The sequence below is a fragment of the Ctenopharyngodon idella genome, chromosome 2, assembly GCF_019924925.1.
Source record: "Ctenopharyngodon idella isolate HZGC_01 chromosome 2, HZGC01, whole genome shotgun sequence".
Classification (NCBI taxonomy): Eukaryota; Metazoa; Chordata; class Actinopteri; order Cypriniformes; family Xenocyprididae; genus Ctenopharyngodon; species Ctenopharyngodon idella.
The window spans coordinates 17,744,970-17,770,994 of record NC_067221.1 but is presented as its reverse complement, the minus strand read 5'-3'; the positions used below and the strand labels follow the sequence as shown (position 1 = coordinate 17,770,994).

Here is a 26,025-nt window from a genome sequence, read left to right as displayed (position 1 = left end):
AAAATAACATAATAACAAAATAACAAGAACACAATACTACAAATAGAGTTATTATACACATGAATGTGCAGAAAGGTAAAAAAGATTAAAAAATTAAAAAAAGAGTAAAATATAAAAACAATGAACTGAATATTGCACACAAATTTGTGAAGGAAACGTGTTTGAATATGAAAATATATATAAATTTATGAACTGCATAATGTCTGGCATGAGAGGAATGATTAATGATTCACAATTCGCTTTCATTGCATCTTTTTCAATATAGTAAATGGTGACTGTCTGTTTCTTGACTGAGGCTGTCATTAGCTGAACATCTTAAGTCATACAAACATGTTTGTAATCTTGAAATGATGACACAATTTTATTTTCGGTGAGACATCCTTTTATTTTGAAAAGGTCTGTCATTTAAAGGTTAGAACTTTTATTTTGAAAATGCTAAAGACCGGTGTGATTTCCCACTGTTGGGCGTGGCCTGTCTTCATGTTTTCGTTGCATTGGTTGCAGTAGCAAAACAAATCCAGTTATATGTTCTTCTTTTTGACGCTCGTCGTTTTCATTAGAAATTCACCGAGGTAAATAAATTCACGTTTTTTTTTTAACAGTTGTCATTTAATACGCAGTATCATGACTTAGCGAATGGGATACTTAATACATTTTTTTTTTTTTTTTACAGGAAGTATATATAGTTTTAGGTCTTTGGTGAGTGTGTGTTGTCTCTAATCGCCGCAGGTTGTTGTTGTTGTTGTTGTTGTTGTTGTTGTTTGCATAACATAAACTGTCAGGTTTGTAAATCCCTTCGTACAGTAGGAAGGAGGAAGTGGAGTGGCTTTGCTGTTGACGAGGAAAAGAAAGTAAACTACTCAACTCCACATTTCTCTTCTGGATCAGCTGGGTGAGTCAGCACAGCCCACGTGTTACCAGCACATGTGACTGTCGTTTGCTTTGATAAACTTCACGTAAACCTGAACTGTCAGTCTACTACAAGCAACCTTCACGCTGATATTTCGTGCTCACGTGAAAACTTAGTCCAAGATTAAAAGATTATTCCTTTTTACAGCCCTCGTTTATTTATACATTACATTCTGACCTCAAGCATTCAGGTGCTTTTTTTTTTTTTTTTGTCCAGAAAAGGGTGGAGGAGTGGGAGCAGGTCGGGATGTTTGCCCGGAAAAACAAGCGAGCAGCGCCTAAAGGCCAAGGAGCAGCAGCAGCCAAACAGGTCAGTGTTAAAATGCTTTGCATATGATTGTCCGTTGTAAATGATGTGAGGTAAAACATGTTAAAGGGACAGTTCACTTTAAAAAAAGAAAATTCTTTCATTGTCATTTACTAAATGACGACAAGTTTTATTTTTGGATGAATGAATATTCATATCTGTTGTTTACATTGGACAGGGTACAACAGAAACCCATAAATTATCTGTCCATTTCATGATCTTAATAAAGGTACTATTGGATCTTTACATGTAAGCTTTTGTTTCTTTGTAGATGGGATTGTTGCTTGATTTCAAGCCCGATGATATGATGGGCATGGAGCAAGATCTGGATGATCCAGCTTTAGAAGCTGAATTTGCTGCCATTGTTGGGAAGAAACCCAATGCGGCTGCCAGGGGGAAAAAGGCGGGCAAAGGTGGGAATCATGATTCCTGTTTCTTTATTTGAAATTCATATCATGAATACAGGCTGTATCTGTTGCAGCCAAACTTTAAAAGGTAGAATTTGAAATATTATTACCTAATATATTCTATAGTGTACTTTTATTGCATGTTGTGGTAGTGCCAAGGTCTGTATTACCTGGAGAGAGCTGTCCATTAGCATTTGCATTCATTTTAGTGGCTGCTGCTCGGTTGACACGGGATCCCCTAGAAGTACATGATTTGAAATCTGACATGTTTACTTATTGACACTCAGTTCTGCAGCCATTTTTGAGCCCATCACCTGAGGTGTAAATGCCATGTATACCATGTGACTAAACAATCTGGAGCTGCAGGAAAATTACATAATGACAAAGCTGATTGTCTGATGTCACCACAAGAACACAGTCCCAAGCCCTTCACTAGTTTTATATACAGTCAAACCAAAAATTATTCAGACACTAGATATAATTTTTGCAGGACACTATAGTTATTTTGTGCGAGTATAGCAAAATAAAGTAAACTGTGACATATTATACCCAAAAATTCTTCATACAGTGGACTACCAGTAAAATTGATAAAAATTTGGAACCAAAAATTACTCAGACACTTTGACCTGACCATGTTTTGCTTAAGTGTTATCTGACATAATTAAGATAATTTTTTTCTGACACAGTTTATCTCTGAGATCTTGTCATATTTTATTACCATTTTAAACTATATATTTTTTAAACTATAGTGAATAAACTGTATTAATGAATGAAATGTTTTGACTGTATATATATAACAACCGGGTAACGTTTCTGTTGGCTGCCTTGTACTCAGTCTGACTGGATGTTATGAGCCTGAAGGCATTGGAAATATTTTGTGAATGTTTAAATTAATTTTACTTGAATTTTTGTGTTCAAGCTCCATTACCAATGGAGGATATTGAAAAAATGGCGGAGGCGTGCATGAAAGACATTGATGATGATGACGATGACAGTCTGGAGGAGGATGAAGACCTCTTGGTAAATGAAACCTGTGATTTTTTTTGTGGTTTCTCAGGTATCACTGTCAGCACCCTCTGACTGTGTAAAAGTGAGTTTAAAGTGTTTGTTTTTTTTCTCACTAGGCTGAGCTCCAGGAAGTGGTTGATGAGGAGGAAACGGAAGACTCAGGTGCCGCAACGCCAACCTCCCCTGTTAGTGCGGAAACACCTTCAGCAGAAACAACACCAGCAGCCCAGGTATCATCTAAAATTTATTTAGGAAGCCGTAATCACATTATCTTTGTACAGTTGTGTCAGTTGTAATATCAAAGTTACACTTAATCATTCTTTAAAGATATATGTAATTATCATGTTGGTAATACCATTCAATGTCTCATATAAAGATTGAGCTCAGATACACTACCATTCAAGTAGTTTTTTAAAGAATTTAATACTTTTATTCAACAAGGATGCATTAAATTGATCAAAATTGACAGTAAAGTTATTTATAATGTTACAGAAGATTTATATTTAAAATAAATTCTGTTCTTTAACTTTATATTCATCAAAAAAATCTTGAAAAATAAAATCCTAACCACCATTAACACAAATATTAAGCAGCACAACTGTTTTAAACATTGATAAAAATGAGAAATTTTTCTTGAGCACCAAATCAGCATATTAGCTTTAACAGTTACTTTGTAAATTTGTAAATTGTAACAACATTTCACAGTATTACTGTTTTTACTGTATTTTTGATCAAATAAATGCAGCCTTAGTTAGCATGAGAGACTTCTTTCAAAAACATTAAACAAATCTTTTCAATCCCAAACTTTTGAATGGTAATGTTTATACAGTTATACTATCAGCAATCATTTCAACTTGGGATGTAGAAAACTGCATATTTTCATAACTAACTAGTTGGTGGGGAGTTTAAATGACTAGTTGGTCCTAAGGAAGCCCTGTATAATTTGGGTCTACCAAACCCAGATAAGATGTGTGTTGAAAGAAATCTTTTTTTTTAAACAGCTAGGTGGAAGCTACTAAGAGTCTGACGCTAAAAATAGTAAAGCTAATCAACTTGTTGAACATCCTGACCCATTTCTAATGACTTCTTAATTGAGTTTTTACAGAGAATCTTAATTACAGCTTAGTTAAAATCTCTCTAGTTGAGATGTGTAGATGATTCATTTAAACATCTCCATCATTATAAGCTGTGTTTTTAAATGGTACAAGGCTTTTGTGTAAGAAGTAATATGCCACTTCATATATGATTTTTTTTTTTTTTTTTTTTTTTTCCTCACAGGACACTAAGGTTTCTTCAGTGCCTGGAAGCATCGAACACACCTTAGAGGAGAGAATAAACCTGTATAGGATGGCTGTTACCAATGCCAAATCTGCAGGGGAAACCTCTAAAGCTCGGAGATATGAGAGAGGCCTCAAGGTGAGCGGATATAGTGTCACTGCTAAAACAAACAAAGTTTGGATACAATAAAATAATTATTTTTAATGATAACATATGACAATTGATGCTTCCATACTCTTGTTTAGACACTACAGACTATGCTGGCATCAGTGCGAAAAGGGGGGAAGATTGACGAAACCGAGATTCCCCCTCCAGTTGCATGTGGAGCATCTGGCGGTCCAAGTCAGCCCCCTGCCCCTGCAGTGTCACCTGATCAGCACTGGGAGAGTGACAGTGCTGTCGACATTTCTCCCGTCTCCACGGAAGCCGCCGCTGTTGTCATGGATCCATCATTAAACACTAGAGATGAGTCCTCCGGTGTAACGTCTCCAGCTTCCCTGTCATCTCCAGAAGGGGAACACGCAGGAAGTGCTGCTGAATTGCACTTAGGTCAGTCAAGTGCTTCTGTGGCAGCAGACCACAGATTAAGGGTTACAAGTTAACGGTTGAAAGGTGAAGTGCCTTGCTGGGGTCTGAAGATATGGGAATTATTTTTATTTAAATTACAACATAAAAATAATTTAATTTAGCACTGCTTTAGGTCAGTAATCAAATATAAGCAAATTGGTGACACTGACTGTGTGAACTCCTCTGTACAGATCAGGTTTCCTTGCTTCAATTGAAGCTTATTGCAACATTCACACAAACTTGAGTACTGCTCAGGAGGATGAACACAACTGTTCAAAAGTTTGGGGTCTTGAGCAGCAAATCAGCATTAGAATGATTTCTGAAGGATCATGTGACACTGAAGACTGCTGAAAATTCAACTTTGCATCACTGGAATAAATTACATTTTTAAATTTATGAACATAGAGAACAGTTATTTTAAATTGTAATAATATTTCACAATATTACTGTTTTTTACTGTATTTTTGTCCATATAAATGCAGCCTTGGTGAGCGTAAGAGAACTTCTTTTGAAAACATTAAAAAAAATCTTTCTGACCCCAAAAGGTAGCGTAGTGTGCAATCTTCAGAAATTCATGTAAAATGTTCATTTACACTCTTTTCTTAAATTGTTACGCTGATATAATAATTTACAATGAAACTTGTGTGTATTAAATTAGAAAATAATACAAAATAGAAGCATTTTCACTATTAGTCTTAGAGTTTTGGATGTGATTTTATGTGGTTATGAGATCATACCTACTTTTACCTTTTCGGTCAGTATTTTAATACAGACCTGTTCCGTATTTTGTTATTAATATTTGACAGCAGTTATATTAATTTATCATTAATTTATCTTGTTTATATTGATCATATCATTTAATTTGCATAATTTTGTCATTTTCATTAATGCTAGTAGTCATAGTTCAATGTGTACAAATGCAAAAAAGTCATTCTTTTTGTTCATTGGGTCATCAAGGCTGGATGTGGAAAGCAAACTATGTTGAAAATAAGGGCTTTCCCCTTTTTAGAGTTGTTCCTGACCTACTAATTTAACTAGAAGTTTTACATTCTGCATAGCTGTTCTTGTAAAGGGCACATTGTTGTTTCCTCTGCTCCTAAATCAGCTTCTACAGTCGGACAGCCCACTAAAGACGTTCTGCTGGAGCGACAGAAGGAGTACAGGATGGCAGCTCTCAAGGCCAAACAAGCAGGAGAGATTGACCAAGCCAAAATGCATATAAAGGCCAGTAAGGTAAGATGTGGTTTCTATTCAAATGTATATAGCTTTGTATTGCTCTGTCTGTAATGTTAATTTCAAATAGTGGCATATATGTCAAACGTCAGCCTCACCTCTCAGGGTTTGTCCTTAGAGTGTTCTTGTATTTTTGTTAATTTTACAATGTTAGATCTCCCTCTATCTAATAAGCTTTATATAGTTGATATATGAAGAGATTTGTAAATGTACTTATTTTTTTGTTATATAGACTCTTTTGGTTTCATGTTTTGCCCACTCCTGTAACAGATGTGGCTTTATACGTGCATCACACCCTGTTAATGTGTCTTTTTCCGTTTTCCTTCTGCTCTAATATGGAAATTTTGACTTAAACTTTCCAAAGACTCTATAACTCAAAGCCTTTACTGTTGTCAAGTACTGTTTCAGTTAGTTTTGCATTCAATTCGAGGCATCAGCCACTTCAGCTATGTTGTCTTGCAAGTTTGGATATTCCTCTTAACCAAGTGTCTTGTACCTGTAAACCTTTATTTCTAACAACTCACTTGTAACAAAAATGTGCTAAGTTATGTGGGATATTCAAGACTGGTAGGAAGTAGACAAAGAGAAGCACTATGTTGTTTGCTTGTTTGGCTCAGGGATTTGATGCAGCAATTGAGGCTTTGGAGAAAGGCCAGCTGGTGGATGTGAGCTCCCTTCCGCCCCCTCTGTCTCAAGGTTAGAACTGAATTGTCATCAATGAAGAGAAAAGATACTGTATTAGCCATGATATGATGTTACAGAATTGATATACATTTCCAAGTCTTGTAGCATTATATAGAGTAAAGGCTTAATTCTTTTCCACAGCATCAACTGTTACTCAAGCCGCACCTCAGACGGCTGTTAAAGTCCCACCTTCAGCTCCTGGTTAGTACACCTCTCACATCAAGTATTTTTTAGAGACGGAGCATATGTCTCATTGGCCACCTTCACCCTGTCAGTTTTTGGGATTGACAACTGCATTTACTTACAGATGTGAGTCTCAATGTCCCATTTACACAGCAACTTCCAATAGCATCTCAAATTCTGTCTGTATAAGCAACATGCAATGGGAGTCAAGCCCGAATTCTCTTGCCAGTAACAAGCAACAGTGACCAAAGTAATATCAAAGATAGCGAAACATAAAACTGAAAAGTCTTATAACTTTTAACACAACAAGAGTCCAATCGAGCCGCAAATTCATCCGTCAAATCTTTATTAACCGACAGTAGCGTTTATATATCTGGCTGGAGAGCGGAGCATTTGAGTCACGTGTAGAACACAAAACTGACAGGAGCAGCTCCAGGTGAAGAACAGTGACTGGATCTAAAACCCTTTTATCTCTATCGCAGCAAATGACTGAAACCACACATGAAAACCTGCAACACATGGTAGACACGCGTTTGTGCAGTGCAGAGCAACTATCTCGCACTGTATGACGTGACAGACAACTAGTTGTCCAGTCCAGTTCCGTTCACACAGCGCATGTTTTCTGTTAATGCAGTTTACAGGTGTGAGTTCAGGAAGAAAATGCGTTTGTCACTCCTGTAAATAACTGAACTGTGTGTGACTGTGAACTTAACCATATTAAAGGGTTAGTTCTTCCAAAAATGAAAATTATCCCATGATTTACTCACCCTCAAACCATCCTAGGTGTATATGACTATCTTCTTTCAGACGAACACAATCGGAGATATATTTAAAAATGTCCTTGCTCTTCCAAGCTTTATAATGGTTGTGAATGGGGGGCCACATTTTGAAGCCAAAAAAAAAATGCATCCATCCATAATAAAAGTAATCCATATGGCTCCAGTGGGTTAATAAAGGCCTTCTGAAGTGAAGCGATGGGTTTTTGTTTAAAAAATATCCATATTTAAAACTTTATTACCTATAATAACTCTGACCCGACGCATGACACAATGATGAAGCTCAGAGGATAGAGCAAAACAAAACACCGGTCACGATTTAGAAGTCTAAATGAGAAATTTTAAAGGGGAAATGATGGAGGATTTCAATATAAGAGAAGAGGAGATTGAGTTTGTTTCACAGCCCTATGTTTTTAAACTGCAAGAGGCGTCTAAGTTTACGCTACTCCTACATCCTGCGTCATACATCACGTCAGGAGGTTACCGTAGTATGCGTACGGTCGTCCGCTGGAAGCTACTTATTTGAATTTATAAAGTTTTTAAATATGGATATTTAAACCTTTTGCTTCATCGAAACATCGCTTCGCTTCAAAAGGCCTTTATTAACTCCCTGGAGCCGTATGGATTACTTTTATTATGGATGGATGCTTTTTTTTTTTTTTTTTTTCGCTTCAAAATGTGGCCCCCTATTCACAACCATTATAAAGCTTGAAGGAGCCAGGATCTTTATAAATATATCTCCAATTGTGTTCATCTGAAAGAAGATAGTAATATACATCTAGGATGGCTTGTGGGTGAGTAAATAATGGGATAATTTTATTTTTGGGTGAACTATCCCTTTTAAGGACTAAAAATTCAGGACTGATAACTGTATTCTGCTGCTGTGTGAACATGGCCTTTTATTTGTCTGATTATGGTCAAACCTGAATTACTGTATTTGCTGTCTCCTAGTCTTCATTTTGTGTTTTTTTTTTTTTTTTTTTTTTTTGTATCAGCAGGCAACGTTTCTGGCCCATCTCAGCCCAATACTGTTCTTGAAGCTCTGGAGCAGAGGATGGCCAAGTACAAAGAGGCCTTCACACAAGCTAAAGCCAGCGGGGATGAGCGCAAAGCCCGCATGCATGACCGCATTGCTAAAGTTAGTAAACCTGTCAATATGACACCTAAACCTCACATTGTCACCACTGAATGTCCTTGATCTTTCAGTTTCTCTTGCAGTGTTTCCTTTTTAGATTTTATCTGATTGTGGAAGTCCATTCCAGTTCATGTTAACATACCACACAGCATTTTAATAGTGAGGTGTTTGCGCAGATGTGTTGATTTAGGATTGTTCTTGTTTCTGTGGCCCACAGCAATACCAAGCTGCCATACGTGCCCATAAAGCAGGTCGACCTGTCAATTATGACGAACTTCCAGCCCCTCCAGGTCAGTTCTTTTGTAGTCAAAAAGACCTTAGACCTTAGATATATTAGACATTATGCATACATAGTTTTGAGTATATGTGCACTACCTTTCAAAAATTTGGGGTCAGTAGGAATGCTTAATATTTTTGAAAGTCAATTTAAAATAAATGTTTTTTATTTTAATATATGTGACCCTGGACTACAAAACCAGTCATAAGTTGCACGGGTATATTTGTAGCAATAGCCAACAATACATTGTATGGTTCAAAATTATAGATTTTTTTTTCTTTTATGCCAAAAATCATTAGGATATTAATTAAAGATCATGTTCCATGAAGATATTTTGTAAATTTCCTGCTGTGTGTATATATATCAAAAATTTATTTTTGTGAGTGGATATGCATTGTTAAGGACAACTTTAAAGGTGATTTCTCTCAATATTTAGATTTTTTTTTTTTTTTTTTTTTTTTTTTTTTTGCGCCTTCAGATTCCAGATTTTCAAATAGTTGTATCTCGGCCAAATATTGTCCTATCCTAACAAACCATACATCAATGGAAAGCTTATTTATGCATAAATCTCAATTTCAAATTGACCCTTATGACTGGTTTTGTGGTCCAGAGTCACATATTTTAATTTATTCCTGTGATGGCAAAGCTGAATTTTCAGCATCATTACTCTAGTCTTCAGTGTCACATGATCCTTCATAAATCATTCTAATATGATGATTTGCTGCTCAAGAAACATTTCTTATTATTAATGTTGAAAACCGTTGTGCTGCTTAATATTTTTGTAGAAACCAGGATACTTTTTTTCAGGATTCTTTGGTGAATATAAAGTTCAAAAGACTAGCATTTATCTGAAGTGGAAATCTTTTGCATTATACATGTCTTCACTGTCACTTTTGATCAATTTAATGCATCCTTGCTGAATATAAGTATTTGTTTCTTATAAAAAAAAAAAAAAAAAAAATAGAATCTTAACTGACCCCAAATCTTCCCCCAATTTAATTTTTTCTTGAATGATATGCATGCTTAGAAAACAAGGAAATATATTAAATTAAAGTGTTCCCTATAGGCTTTCCTCCAATCCCAGGCCAGAAGGCCACTTCTCCAGAGCAGGGATTGGCTGCTGTCCTGGAAACAGCCAATAAGCTGACATCTAATGAAGCTGAAGCTGATGATGGTGAAGAGGAAGATGAAGAGGAGAAGGTGCTTTCGTTAATTCTTTAGCATTTCTTACATTTACTTTATGTAAGTTCCTTTTTTCCCCGCTTTTTTTTTTTTTTTTTTTTTAAAGAAGTCACCATAATGTTATTTGATTTTTAGGTTAAGGCTCCAAAAGTAGTAGACCAGAAGAAGCCCACTCTTGCAGTACAGCCTACAGTACAGGAGCCCAAGAGGACTCCTTCACCTTCCCCAGACAGAACATCCAAAAGAGGAAGTCTGCCTGACACTGGTAGAGTTGTGATTTAAGATGGCCTCTTAATTGCGATGCTATTCATAACTGATTTATGTGAGAAGTGCAAACAAAATCCCTGTCAAATTGGTAGAGGTGTCAATCTTCACTTGCCTCATGATTCAATTTGATTATGATTCAGAGGGAAATGATTCAATTATAAAACAATTCTTGATGCATTTTTTTCCTCCTATTCTTTTATCAATAATGATTTCTTTATTAATAATCACAATAAAGTTCTTTTTGTTATTTTATCTTTGTTATTAAAATAAGAACAAATGCAAATAAAAACAGTAGAACAAATCCAATATAAGAAACAAATTAAATTAAGTGCTTTACTTTTTTTTTTCCTTCATTTTACATCTATTTAACAGAAGCATTAAGGTAAGAAATAATACAGAAATTAAATCAAATGTAAAAAACTAATCACTGCATAGTCTTTAGTGTATTAATTACAAATAAAGAATTTGCAGAATCGATGCAGAATTTTTCACATACATCGTAAAAATGATTATATTTCACAGCTCTACAAATGAGTTTAAATCTGGTTATTGTCTCCTCAGCTCAGCAGCAGCTGGAGTTTCTGGAGGACCGCAGAAAGCAGTACATGAAAGCAGCGCTGCAGGCAAAGCAGAAGAATGACCTAGAGCAGGCCAAGACCTTCCTGCGCACAGCAAAGGGTTTGGACCCCATGATAGAAGCTGCCCGCAGTGGCAAGACAGTGGACGTAAGCAAGGTAATCACAGTGTGTCCCTGTTTTTATAATAAATTATTTAAAGTTCTTTTTTTTTTTTTAATTTATACAGTCAAACCAAAAATTATTCAGACATTTTTTATATATTTTTACTAGTGGGTGCAGAACACTATAGTTTATTTATGTAAGTGAGGATAGCAAAATAAAGTAAACTGACATATTATACCCAAAAATTCTTCATACAGTGGACTACCAGTAAAACTGATAAAAATTTGGAGCCAGAAATTATTCAGACACTTTGACCTGACCATGTTTTGCTTAAGTGTTATCTGACATAATTAAGATTATTTTTTTCTGACACAGTTTAACTCGGAGATCTTGTCATATTTTATTACCATTTTTTAAAAACTTTAGTGAATAAACTGTATTAATGAATGAAGTGTTCAAGGTGTCTGAATAAATTTTGGTTTGACTGTATATTGCAGCATCACCTCTTTTTGCACAGTGTCTGAAACGGTTTGATTAAAAAAAAAAAAATTTCAGTCTCTCTAAACCCCTCGTTTCCGATAGCCTACTCTGCTCTGATTAGTCTGTTGTGATTGATCTACCACTTACAGCGCCTATCAGAAACCAAACGGCCATTACCATAACTGAATTTCAGATATCTGGAGGCTTCCTCAGTGCTTGTATACAGAGTGAAACAGTAAACAGTAACAATGTTGTACTGTATCAGTTCGAGTGGATTTTCTTTCGCAGCGCAGAAAACAGCGTCTTCTCAACATGTCGACAACATGAAACAAATTCTTCCAGGCCTCAGCTACAACTACAGTGTTTGAGGCCTGGTCAAAGTAGACGTTTGCAGGCAGCCAATGAAAACCATTATACAAATTTGTTACAAACCTACGTAGGTTTTTGCAGAAAGTGAGACTGGAATTACTGACGACTCGTTTCAGGCAGTTCAGTATTGGTTCTTTATTCTGGGAGACAGTAATTCCATTTATCATGTACTTTGATCTGGTTTTGTCAAAAGTACCGACTTCAATACCAAGTCGGTACTGGAATTTTAAAAATGTGGCACTTTGAGTAAACACCTGATTGGCCATTGTGTTCACACGCTCAACATATATGTCTGTGATTGGCTACACTGATAAACGCATGGGAGCAGTCCGTTGATAGATGCTTGCTTTCAAACTCTCCTGTGTGTATTTGTGTAAGCGCTTTGTGAAGAGTGTCATTGATGTCTTTTTGCAACATGTTTTTGAAGCGTTGATCATTGTAGCCAATCACAGACATATCTGATGAGCGCGTGAACACAAAGGCCAATCAGAGGTGTTTACTCAGAGCATCACATTTTTAAAATTTCAGTTCCGACTTGGTATCGAAGTCGGTACTTTTGACAACACTACTTTGATCTTTAAAACATTGTAGACCTTTTACATTCGTAAACAGCTATATTACACACTATGTGAAAGGTAATATCCGAGAAAGCGTAAAAGGGGCACTTTAACAAATCCATAATGAAGTAATGAGTAATCACTTAGCCTTTATGCTTCAGGTGCCTTCTCCGCCTGGAGATGAGGATGAGGACTTCATTCTAGTCCATCACAGTGATGTTCAGATCTCAGAGAAGGCTCAGGAGGTCTACACTCAACTCACAAAACTACTCAAAGAGCAACACGAGGTAACAGGAAGGTGGTGAAATTATGAAGTAACAAAGAAAATGGATTTAAATGGATAGAGTTTGGAATGGAAAGAGTTTGATATTAGCATGATGCTAAGTTAACTTCGATAGTTTAGTAAGCATAAAAATACATACTGGGTAAAATAGTCAATATATATTCAGTTTAAGTATATTTATAGTCAGTTTTGCACAAATTGTGCTCACAAGAAGCGCATGTTGATTTTAGTAGAATTTGACGTTAGCATGTTGCTAAGCTAACAGCGATACTCTAATAAGCTTAAAAATACATATTGGGTGAAAAGTCCACTGATTTTTCCACTGAGTGAGACCCTTAAAATGCTGTATGAGTAGGTAGCTCACTAGGTTTTGGGACAGAACCTTTAAAGGGAACCTATTATGCAAAATTGACTTTTACATGGTGTTTGACTTAGAACATAAATGTGTGTTGGCAGTGTGTGTACACAACCACCCTATAATGGTAAAAATCCACCCACTCATCTTTTTTAATCCCCTTAAATCATAAGCAGTGTCTCAGAACAAGGCATTTGCAGATTCTACCTTTTGTGACGTCAAAAAAAGCCTAGGCCCCACTCACAACTGCTGATGGACTCTGCCCTATTAGCATAGACCCAGCCCTGAGAGAGCTGTACACAGTCCGCCATTTTCTAAGCGCTGGAGCAGCTGTAATGATAAGAAAAATGTCTCAGTTTCATACTAAGAAAACCAGGTGTGTTGTTGTTGGATGTACATAAGTGAGCATAAGACTCTTCATTTACCCCCAGCAACTGAGCCACTGAAGATGCAGTGGATTCATGTTGTTTATGATGGGAATGTGCACTAATCATTTTACACCAGACAAGCTATAATAAATTATCTGTTTGGTACTTTGAGCTGAAATTTCACAGACACATTTTGGGGACATTAGAGACTTGTATTACATCTTGTGAAAAGGGCCATAATAGGTCCCTTTTTAAGAGGATGTGGAATATGTGAGTAGGACCTGTTTCCTTTCTTTTTCAGAAATGTGTGACATACTCCAAGCAGTTCACACACATGGGGAATGTTGCAGAAACAACCAAGTATGTATCGCATCAATGCACCATTTCAGTAAATCAAATTCAAGCGATGTCACCGGGCATTTCATTTATTCCCATTTTTCCTCTTTTAGATTTGAGAAGATGGCTGAACAATGTAAAAAGAGCCTGGAGATTCTTAAACTGGCGCAGAACAGGGGGCTTCAGCCTCCTAAACATCACTTTGAGGAGAGAACATATCGCACTGTCAGGTCTGACACTCTCTCTCAAATCTCACATCAATAAAAAAAAGCCCAATTCAGTTTCCGGATCTGAGGATTTTCTACAGGAAGCACCTTCCTCACTACTGTTCAACACCGTGCTGTTAGGGGAAATGTATGAAGTTTCATCAAATGACATTTGTTTTCTTATTTCTTCTTCTTGACTTCTGTTCTTCTAGGATCTTTCCAGAGCTCAGTAGCACAGACATGGTTGTTGTCATTGTTAGAGGGATGAACCTTCCTGCTCCCTCTGGTAAGCTTTAAACAAAAAAACTAACGTTTAATTTTTAAACAAAAAAAATTTAACTAAACAAATTTATATTTATTCACTTTGCAGTCACTTTCATTCAAAGTACATTTAAGGCATACATTTTTTTAGTATAAGTGTTGCCTGGGAACTTTGGGGTTGAGTAACTGGAACTTGAATAAAATTTAAATAAAATAATGCAATTTGTAATAACCTCATTATTGCTTTAAAAGTCTTCCCCTCTGCTTCTTTTGAAAGGTGTTGCAACAAATGACTTGGATGCCTATGTTAAGTTTGATTTCCCGTACCCCAGTACAGTGAGTACTTGTTCTTGAGTTGTCTAGGCTTCATTTTACTCAGTCATCCATTTAATTTTAATTATAATTGTCTCTGTTCACATTAGGAACAACCTCAGAAATATAAAACATCAGTCATCAAAAATACCAACAACCCAGGTAAAAATGTTTAGCTATTAATTTCTGTATCATTATTAAATAATTGGTATTACACAGTACTGTTCAAAGGTTTGGGGAAATTGTTTTATATATAATTCTCTTAAAGTGTTAGTTCACCCAAAAATGAAAATTGTGTGATTAATTACTCACCTTCATGTCGTTCCAAACCTGTAAGACCTTCGTTCATCTTCGTAACATGAATTAAGATATTTTTGATTAAATCTGAGAGGTATATGACTCTTCCATAGACAGCAATATAATCAAACTTTCAAGGTCCAAAAACAGTAATATTATGAAATAATATTACAATAAAAAAGTTCCATTTTAATCTATGTAAAAAATATAATTCCTGTGATTATCCTTTAAAAATCATTCTAATATGGTGATTTGGTGCTCAAGAAACATTTCTTATTATTATCATAGTTAAAGATAGGTGTGCTGTTTATTATTTTTGTGGAAACCATGATGCAATTTTTTTAGGATTTGAAAAAAAAAAAAATGAATAGAAAGTTCAGAAAAGCATTTATTTGGAATAGAAATATTTCTTAACAATATAAATGTCTTTACTATCACTTGTGATGAAGTTAATGTGTCCTTGCTGAATAAAAGTAATAAAAAATATTGGTAACACTTTACAATAAGGTTCATTAGTTAAACATTAGTTAATGTATTAACTAACCATGAGCAATACATTTGTTACTGTATTTACTAATCTTCATTAACGTTAGTGAAAATCCAGCTGTTCATTGTTTGTTCATGTTAGTTCACAGTGCATTAACTAATGTTAACAAGATTTTAATAATGTATTAGTAAATGTTAAAATTAACATTAACAAAGATTAATAAATGCTGTATAAGTGCAGTTCATTATTAGTTCATGTTAACTAATGTTAACTAACGAACCTTATTGTAAAGTGTTACCAAAATATTTGTAAAAAAAACTTACTGACCATAACTTTTAAACAGTAGTGTGAATGCATTAAAGGGATAGTTCACCCAAAAATGAAAATTCTGTCATCATTTACTCACCCTTGTGTTGTTCCAAAGGTTCCAAATGTTGGTAACCAGACAGCTGACGGTAGCCTTTGACTTCCATAGTAGGAAAAAAAATACTGTGGAAGTCGATGGCTACCGTCAGCTGTCTGGTTACCAACATTCTTCAAAATATCTTCTTTTGTGTTCAGCAGAAAAAAGAAATTTATACATGTTTGGAACAACACAAGTGTGAGTAAATGATGAAATAATTTTCATTTTTGTGTGAACTATCCCTTTAATGTTAATGATCATGTAATATGTAAGGGATCATGTGTACAAAATAAACCCCGACTGGGTGACTTGGAGGATTATTATGCAATAATGACAATCTGACTGTATTATCCTGCTTTATACACAGATACTTAACAAATGAATAAATAAATAAATAAATAAATAGACACAAATAAGATTTTATTATGTGAGAAGGAGACCACAGAGTGATAGGAGAGACATGAAACTAACACAACTATGCAGGAAATCGGTTGTCTGGGACAAACATACAATTTAGTCATCATTATACAAAAATATTTGACTGCAGAACACCATGATTAATATTTGCTGCTGAAGGTTTTATTACCCCCATGTTGAATTATTTTGGTGTCTTGGCAGAGTATAACCAGAGCTTCAAACTGAACATCAACCGTAACCACCGTGGCTTTAGGAGAGTTGTACAGACTAAAGGCCTGAAGCTGGAAGTGCTGCACAAAGGGTAAGATTGTTCCTCAGAAAATGATTATCTCCAAATAACCCTAAATTTTAGGATATTTAGTGCTTAGTTCCTTATTTGTATTGGAGAGACTCGCAGGTCAAGATAAACATCTGACCAGTGCTGCACTAATTGAACTCTGTGACTGCTGTGGTGCATGCTGGGTCAGTGTGCGTAGGTGGATCTGAGCTTCACACTGACTTCTTTGTCTTGTGACAGTGGCTTCCTGAGGAGCGACAAGCCGGTAGGAACAGCCCACCTTAAACTGGAGAAACTGGAAGCTGAAAGTGAAGTGAGAGAGATAGTGGAGGTGAGCGGGGCTGTTTTTGAATAGTATGTGCGTAGGAGCTGGAGACGAGAGTGCAAACACCAGCTGTGAAAGCAAACATATGTGTGTGTGTGTGTTTAACAGATGAGCTTGAGCTAAAATTATACAGTGACACCCATGAAACGAACATCACTATGTTTACATTTGTAAAGGAAATTAATGTTTATAGCATTGTCTTCATTTTTTCTATGCAGCTTATGGATGGGCGAAAGGCCACAGGTGGTCGTCTGGAGGTGAAGGTGCGTCTCAGAGAGCCACTGGGTGGGCAGGACCTCCAGACTGTCACAGAACGATGGGTGGTGTTAGAGGAGCCACAGGTTAGTGCTAATGCGGTTGTGTCACGTGATGAACAATCTGCTAAATGACTCATTTGTTCCTGTTCTCTTGCTATCAAAAGTTATTAGTGCCACACTTGCCAAAAAATTTAAAACCCCCCTTTGGTGAAAATCAAGTTTTTAATGTTGTTTATATGTCTATGTGGTGTTTTTAATATGCTATAAGACAAACCATGTGCAAATGCATTAGTCAACACCATAGCTGAGTATTTTCTCTTTAAAACTGCAGTGAACCAAAGAGTCTCAAAAACACAGTTTGAAATCGCCCCTGTTCTCACTAAGTCGCAAACATGTTGTAACTGATCCCGTCAAAGCGCAGGTGGGCTTTAACATATCATTAAGTATTCTGCGAAGCAGGCTAGTCTCAAGAAGTTATCCCAGTATATTTTTCTGATGATATAAAAAAATCAGGTAAATTTAGCAATATAGCAGGTGAATTGTGTATATTATGATGTTATGATGAACTATATATGCCTTTCTTCACTGATGTTGTTCAAAGCGTTTCTAAGGATATTAATTTTTAGAAGGCAGCTGTCTGACTCAGATGGTGAAAGGGAACATGGTTTGTGTAACATTAATAGCAACACATTATTAGCTATGATAACAGTCAAGCCAAAGGCTAATTATATCAATTACTGTTATGTGTCCGACGTTGTAGACAGCAATACTTAAAACGCATTACCATTCTGATGCATCGACTTGTATACAAGCCTGTATAATTCGCTCTTCCATTTCTTCTTCTGAATTAGTTTCAAACATATATGGCTGAATTAAACCAGTATTTCCACTAGCTATCATGTAGCATTTACTACAGTAAAGTTGACCGAGTGGGTCAGGTATTCTGAGCTCTTGTGATTGAGTGGAGGGGTTAATATGCAAATTCATGGATTCACTTATACTAAATGAAGCAAGGGTGTAGAGTTACATTCAAGCTATTTTAAGGCATGAAGAAATTATTTTCAGAGGGAAAAAAACATGATAAATATGCCATTTTGTTGATCAAAGATGAGTTTTAAAGGATAAAAATACTCTAACTCTACTTTAACATTAAGATATTTGAGGTAATTCAAGGTGCATCATACAGTTAATGACACAGAGGAAGAGATGACCAGCTTAATGTATTTATATGGAAATATTAGTGAATTTTTTTTTTTTTAAAAATACTATTGTCAGATTACACATAGAAACACTTTCTTGTGAATCGAAGGCCTTTGTGTTTAATTGGAGCACCATATAATGATGTGTGAAGAAAATAGGACATAAATATATTGCTATTGAATATTAACATTATTACTAATATTACTGCTACTACTAATAGTAATTATTAATAATAATATTATTATTATTATTATTATTATCAACAACAATAATATAATAATAGTAATTTAATAATTGTGTAGGGGAATTTACAGTTAAAGATCATCTCAGATATTGGTTTGGTCATTCTAAAATACCATCAATTACATTCCCGAACACCAGGCTTGCCTTTCGTTTGCACACTTTGTGGCTCAAGTAATTTATGATGTATTAAACAGGGTTCGTACAAGGTGCTTAAAGAGCTTGAAGTACTTGAATTTGACTTTTTGAAATTTAAGTCCTGGAAAACCCTTGAAAACAGCAATATTTATGAAAAGATACTTGAAAATTGCTTGAATTATTGAAAGATAATATATGTGAAATTAGAGTTTTTGTGTAATCTTTTCACACAAAATCAACGCTGCAGCTCATCTGAAATAGATATAGAGCCATTTTGCATGGCTATGAGCATGATATTGTTCATATAAATATCCAAGCATATGATACAGCTTTCATTCTTCAAATCAATCATATATTCATGGGAGAAAAAATCAGTTTGAATAAGGAAAGCGATATCTTTGTCATAGTATCCTTTCAATGGTTAACATTACCACAGTCATTGCATGTGCTGCACTTTATTTGTACCATCTTGTTTTATTAGTTTATTTTTATTTATCTATTTACCTTTCTTAAATTTTGAAAGAAAATAAAGATATTGTTTGATAAGTGAGATCTCTGATTGTAGACCTTGAAAACCAAAAAAAGTAGTGCTTGAAAAGTCCTTGAAAGTCCTGGAATTTCATTTTACAGTATCTGTACGAACCCTGATGAAAAAAGAGTCACAGTGGCTTTCCTAATTACCTCAATTTCTCAGGAAGTGATGATTTTGTTTTCTTGAACTCATAAGATGGAAACTGCTTTATTTGCAAATGTTTTATGCGATATTTGCAACTTTTGGATGGAAGCATAGCAATTAAATCTATATAACAATTAATCATCTGACAGTACTTTATGATTATGATTCATGAGTCCTATTCCTGAGTTATTTGGTTTTGACTGTCATCTGTTGTTTGTGTTAGGTACTGCTGTAACTGACACTGTGATTTCATCTTCACAAAGTAAGAAAGTTTGGCCTATTTCTAATGACAGATACAGTATCACATTCATGTTACACTTTACCTTACAGTGGATTTGTCTTTCAGGTCTTGAGGTCTCAGCGGTTTTATCAGAGCGGATGAAGATATGGACGGTGAAAGCTCAACGGTGCTGCTATCCTTGGGTACAAACCAAGTGATGGAGACTGCAAGGAACGTTCTCAATGTGCTCTCTGTGCTTTGAACCGTTCACAGAGAGACATTGTCACTCACAGAGGCCGTTAGCTTTGTTTTTATCAGGGTATAAAAGGTTGGACCAGGATGTAACAGTTGGGGTGGTCATTAAAAATTCAGGAGGTATTAATAAAAGGAGCGGGAAATGTGCACAGACTTGCGTGAGATTGATATGCCTTTTAAATGGGCTTTTTGAGATAGATTGCCTCTTGATTGTATAATAAAGCTCACCCCAACTGTTACATTAATCCATTGGAGCTGAAGCCAATGAGAGCTAACCTTTTTTTTTTTTACTGCTCTGGGATGCACTTATGCACTAATGCCAAAGTAATCACTGCTGCTGCAGTAAGATGAATGACTTAATCTGTTCTCCCTTAAAATAGAACCTGTTCCTGTCATATCTCCAATACTAATGTATGACTGCTATGCAAATGAGTTATACGCGATCAGCTATGCAAAAAGGTTTGCGTTTGAATCCCAAACATTCTTTCAGACATTTCAAAACTTGTTTACACCATATTTATACAGATAGGCCGTGCTAAAGTACTGCTGTTAAATATTATATTCCGTATGAATGCCATTAAAGCCATAAACCAGCTTTTACTAATTGAACCAGATGTGAATTATTCATCAAATGCTCTGAATAGTCTATTTTTTAATGTCTGCTTCATTAGGTAATTGAGCAAGTGGAATCATGTTTGGAAATGATTGAAAATGTATAATTTTCCCAGTAAATTTAAGCATATTTTTATTTACATTTTTTTCTGCACTTTGCTGACAGTCATTCAGACTAGAACAGGTGCTGTAATAGTCTAGTACACACTCTATGATAAGAAGAGGCAGTTTAGTTGACATAAGTTAGTAAAGGTAGATTTTAGAGCGATTCTGCATTGTTTTGTATATATATTAAACAACCCTAATATAATTTATGAGAGAAATAGATTAGTTACCGCTTGTCTTGCACTTGACGGTCTTGTTCTGTACAAGGGTCGCTCCTAGTAGGCACTTTAGCCAATGTTTACATTGCGGTCTAGTGCGCACTTAAAGAGAACACCCAAAAATGACAATTCTGTCATCATTTACTCACCCTCAACTTGTTCCAAACCTGTATAAATTTCTTTCTTCTGCTGAATACGAAAGAAGATACTTTGAAGAATGTTGGTAACCAATCAGTTGAGGGGACCCCATTGACTTCCATAGTATTTATTTTATTTTTTTCATACTATGGAAGTCAGTGGGGCGTATCAACTGTTTGGTTACCCATATTCTTTAAAATATCTTCTTTTGAAACAAATTCATACAGGTTTGGAACTTGAGGGTGAGCAAATGATGACAGAGTTTTCAATTTTGGTGAACTATCCGTTTAAGTCATTATATTCAGACACAATAACTTTTGATTTCCATAGCGATGACCTCAGAAACAAATTAGCTTTGTAACATTTACTCTACAAGTTCAAAAATACCTCATTTATTTTTGCCCCATTTATATTTTGTGGTGTGTTGGGTAACAATTTGTGAAGAATTGACTGACATTTGGCTTTAAGTGTGGACAATGTGCGATCTAGAGCCATCAGACTAGTTTTTACTCTGTCCATTCATTTCAGTTACAAATGTTCTCATCTCATGTGAATTGTGTGGTTTAGCACATTTTCCAGTCTCAGATCGAGCTTTATCTTTTATGATCGATTCTTCATTAAATGTTTCTTTCATCCATTGCAAGGTTTATCCTAAAAAAAACCTAACTTTAAATTGTCTAGTCTTTACATGTACCACAATGTTTCAGTTTAGTCATGCTGTTCTTAATGCATCTTTCTACTCTTTCCCTGTACAATCTGCCATATAATTTATTTTCATTTCACACCAAGATTTTGAATCTGTTTTGTTATTAAACGAGAAAAACAAAGATCTGTAGCTCCTGATTTTTCTTGATTGAAATGGATAGTTTTATTTTACCTTTAATGGAAACTATTAATATAAAAAGAAATTCAGTTTTATGTACAACCATGGCATGTTTTTGTATATTCAACAGGTTTGATAAAGACTGTGTTTATTGACATTTGTAGTGTACAATAAAGAAAGGTTGTATTCTTTTCCTTTTCTTTTTGGCTTTTCATACATTGCAAATTTATTTTCATTCCACCCATGTCAGGTTTTAGCAGTAATTCATCACAGATCAAACCAATAGTATGTAAAACTATTCTTTAGAGCAGATCGTCCTCTGAAATGCTGTCAAAATGCAAAGATTTTCAGAGAATTACAAGTTCTTGTTTGTTTCAGCATGCATGCTGTTACACTTTGGGCCGTCCAAAAAAACAAAACATAAAAGGCTGAAAAGGGTTAACAAAATATCATGATATACAATACAGCACATCTAGAAAAACAATGGCAAAGGTGGATGCAGGGAGTAACAAAAGGTTGTTTTGAGCTCTGTTAATGGGAAGACAACACAGCCTTCATGAAATGCCATTTATTTTTCATGAACAGTCTGCTTCCAAAGCTGTCGGCGCTCTTCACCAAAAGCCAGAAACACATGACTATTGTCTCAATGGTTGACCTGCTAATAAAAGGCTGTGAGGTTCACTTGCTGTGGACCTTCGTATCAGCTGCTGTCCTTTCATGCATAGGCCATCTGATGAAACCAACCATATCTGAGAGTCATTATGCAAAACAGAAGAATATGTTACCATCCCACCTTTACTTTGTTATCTGACTAAAAGATTAACTACAATTTGATTGTCATGTCAAGATACTACTTCAGTTGACGCCATTTTAATAATGACTAGTTAGCTAAAGAGGGCTTGTTAAAAACACTCTGAGGTTACAATGTCTTTCTATCAGTTTAGATATGATTGACAATCTAGATGACCTTTGGAATGTCTTGATGATGGACGTATCAATTTATGAAATTTTAAGGCAAATGCCATTTTCTCTTAAAATGTGATCCACAGTGATGTCCCAAATTCCAGGAGCTCCTCATATTGGTAGTTTTCCATGTTGGGAAAGTTTCATAATAACCTGGCTAACTGTTGTAGTAATTAATTTTCTCCATGTGAGTGAAAAACCAACACAAAATGTTCATTAAAATAACAAGTCCTGCTTAAGAAGTGAAAGTTCTCAAGGATTCTTCTATCTGACACCACATAACATCAATCAAAAACACAACAAGCTGAATTAGGGAATCTCCTTCAGGACTCCAGACTAATAAACATGACTGGGAAGCTATTGGCTCCTAAAATGAAATAACTAAACCGACAAACTAAAACCACGCGATAAAGATGCTTGTTTAAAAGCACTTCTAGTTCATAATTGAGAACTGACTTGCAGTTTAGTAAAACATTTGCTAACTCTAGTCTGTAACCGCTTTGAATGATTCACTGATTGAGTCCGATTAAACATGTTCTCAAGAATTGACTGTCCGTGAATCACGGATCGCACTGAGCAGACAACAATGACGTGCCCTCTAAAGTTGTAAAGGGTTAGTTCACCCAAAAATAAAAAAAAATTCTGTCATTTTTACTCACCCTTGTGTCGTTCCACATCCGTAAGACTTTCATTCATCTTCGGAACACAAATTAAGATCTTTTTGATGAAATCTGAGAGGTTTCTGTCTATCCATAGAGATGCAACACTACCTATTTCAAGGTCCAGAAAAGGTAGGAATGACATCATTAAAGTACTCCATGTGAATCCAGTGATTTAACCTCAATTTTATGAATTTTTATGCGCAAAGTCAATTTGTTTGATCTGTTCAGGAGAACGCTTCGTTCAGACTCGCGCGTCAACACAACGTGTACTCACAAGTGTTCACGAGAGCATCACGATTCATGCGTTTTGTGTTCACGACACTGTTGCGTGAACATGCCTTGGATAATATTATTTTGTAAATAAAGTAGTAAATTATGTTTGTTTGTTTTTTTCGTACAAACAAAGCACTCATGTCGCTTCATAAAATTGAGTTTAAGCCACTGGAGTCACATGGAGTACTTTAATGATGTCATTCCTACCTTTCTGGACCTTGAAAGTGGTAGTTACGCTGGATTTCTATGGATAGACAGAAACCTCTCAGACTTCAACAAAAAGATCTTAATTTGTGTTCCGAAGATGAACGAAGGTCTTGCGAATGTGGAACGATATGAGGGTGAGTAAAAATGACAGAATTTTCATTTTTGGGTGAACTAACCCTTTAACTAACAGCACATGAAATTATATATAATGAAACAACAAAGCCTCTAATGGGACATGGTGATGGGAAAAAAATGAGATGCGAGGAAATTTTTTATTTCAACTTTGCATTCGTGCACAAAGTGCTTGCGTTCTCTCGCAAAAGTATTGTTTACCCGAAAAACTTGCATTATCGGGGGAACAAAAAAGTTTTGCAAGAGATTAAATAATGCATAAACATTTAAATGTAATTTTTTCCTCCAACACCACATATGTTTAGGGGCTCCGTACGAAACTATGATACACAAAAACACTCTCATAATTGTTGCAAATTTGTATTTTGTCACATTTGCAACTATTCTTGTATCAGTCTGGAGCCCTGCAAAAGCATATTGATAATGTTCTTGGCATCTCTATAGAAGGACATAAAACATGATTTAAAAGCACGGTCACGTTTACATTTGAAAACAAAGTCCAGTCATTTCAACAGGAATCCACGCATGGAATCAGAGATTCACCATGTTGACCAACAGAATGTTACTTGGTTTGAAAGTGACTTCTGTGTGAGCTGTGCTTCATATAACACTACAATACTGAAAATAGACCTTATTTGCTTGTGAAATCCCTCTAATATGACCACACCTTAACACTGTGAGAAAATAACGGAGTTAATGACCCCAACCCAACAAACAGCTGAATTAAGGGCTTCAAAACCACATGCCAAAATCCAAACTTTCCTCATCAATGAATACAGAATTCATCTTTGAATAATACTTAAATATCAGTAATTCCATTCTTCTTTATTCTCTCTTTCTATTTCCTAATGATGGCTTAATATCCCGTGCACTGCATTGCTATTCCTTACACAGTCCTTTATATGATAACATGTTAAAAACATTGGCGAAACATTATATGAACATGGGCCACTAAAAAGGGTGAGAAATGGGATGGAACAGAGATGGGACAGGATGCTAAACGCAGCAGCCCAGAAAAATGGTAACATTTCATCCTCCATCACGGTCCAAACCAATCCATTATAAAAGCTTTATTGGACTGAGACCTTCAGTCATGTCAAAACCTACCATTATGTCGAACTTAAAGTTGTAGTTGAATTCCTGAAGGCCGCTTGAAATTATTGTTCGATCGTATTGTCTTATAATAATAATAAAGTCTGTGACAAAGGTCCGTTCTTGACATTTGTAACAGTAACTCAATCGTCAACATTCCTAATACTGTTCCACAATCTTTCCGCTACCATGCCAAGCAGTCCATCTCTGAAGAAGCTACATCGTTTTAGCTTTGGAGCAGTTTTACCTTACCAAAAAAACAAAACAAGGTCCATATTCATGAAATAAAGCATCTGGTGATTCATAAAGCTTAGAGGCGAAACCGAAGCTCATTCTTCGTTTCTTATTGAGGCCCAGGCACTGTGTACCAGAAACCATTTCATAGAACAAACCTTCCCTCTACAGTTCTTCTCTCAGCCAACATCAACATCTGGACAATCTCCATTAGGGCTGAGTGTGTAGAGCGCCCTCTTGTGTTCCAGGAGCTTAGTGTTGCTACAACGGTTCTGAAGAGATCGTATTCAGGGTCACCACCCCTTTTGACTCAACAGGGCCAATGGTTTCCACAGTGGAGTTGAAAGGTGAGAATAAAGGAAAGAGAGCACCACATTCAGCGGGGCTGGGCAGAGGGCGTCCCAGTGGAGATGGTGCATAGGTGGTATGGAGGACTTGTTCCTGCACAGCTTTCAGGCTCTTTGAAGTGCAAATGAGAGAGAGAGAGAGCGCAAAGAGGGACTCAAGCTGGTGGGAGGCATGAGTCTGAGACTGGACGGATTCCCTCCTTTTAAGAGATGATCTCCAGGATGTAGAAGATGAGCTCCATCACCACAGGCCCCTCACTTAGCTGGCAGGCCCCACTGTGGATCACTGGGATGAGGGCGCTGTCTAGATCGCTCAGGTACTGGGGGAGCAGCGGCTGACCGTTACTGCCTGCTAGGTAGCCCACCTGTAAGACATTTCAGAGTAAGTCTGGAGGAGTCATCTTTCCTTTACCGAGGCTACATTTACTGTACATTAATCTGGATACGTTTTTGCATTTTTGTTTCAAAACACTCTCTGTCCACCTTAGCATTTTCCAAAATGTTCTCTTACACACAAAAAAAAAAACATTCCATGTATGGTCTAAAACACAACTGCCCTCATGTTTTGACGCAAGACAAAATTTTCTGTCATCTTTGCAGGAATGTA

At 35.9% G+C, this 26,025-nt stretch overlaps 2 protein-coding genes across 6 annotated transcripts in view; one reads left to right on the top strand and one right to left on the bottom strand.

Annotated features, from left to right (window-relative positions):
- Positions 1–436: 436 nt before the first annotated feature.
- On the top strand, positions 437–21,699 carry cc2d1b (coiled-coil and C2 domain containing 1B). 4 transcript variants are annotated; one of them, XM_051881026.1, is made up of 28 exons: positions 437–572; positions 674–699; positions 805–892; positions 1,127–1,219; positions 1,488–1,629; positions 2,543–2,643; positions 2,748–2,861; positions 3,910–4,047; positions 4,155–4,458; positions 5,582–5,709; positions 6,327–6,405; positions 6,535–6,594; positions 8,351–8,490; positions 8,705–8,777; positions 9,831–9,964; positions 10,082–10,211; positions 10,775–10,947; positions 12,461–12,586; positions 13,607–13,665; positions 13,755–13,871; positions 14,060–14,133; positions 14,386–14,444; positions 14,531–14,582; positions 16,226–16,325; positions 16,542–16,632; positions 16,845–16,967; positions 19,361–19,399; positions 19,484–21,699. In XM_051881026.1, the coding sequence occupies exons 4-27, from the start codon at positions 1,157–1,159 to the stop codon at positions 19,370–19,372; spliced, it is 2,592 nt and encodes an 863-aa protein (XP_051736986.1). In that variant the 5' UTR covers positions 437–572; positions 674–699; positions 805–892; positions 1,127–1,156; the 3' UTR covers positions 19,373–19,399; positions 19,484–21,699. The 4 variants fall into 4 exon arrangements, with proteins under 4 accessions (XP_051736986.1, XP_051736960.1, XP_051736969.1 ...); XM_051881000.1 differs by having other exon boundaries at positions 8,348–8,490; XM_051881009.1 differs by having other exon boundaries at positions 472–572; positions 783–892; positions 8,348–8,490.
- Positions 19,630–26,025, bottom strand: part of zfyve9a (zinc finger, FYVE domain containing 9a) — a 30,784-nt gene continuing 24,388 nt past the window's right edge. For both annotated transcript variants that reach the window (XM_051880929.1, XM_051880922.1), the window contains exon 19: positions 19,630–25,783. In XM_051880929.1, the coding sequence (XP_051736889.1) occupies positions 25,622–25,783 (162 nt within the window). In that variant the 3' untranslated portion in view covers positions 19,630–25,621. The remainder of the gene's footprint in view (positions 25,784–26,025) is intronic.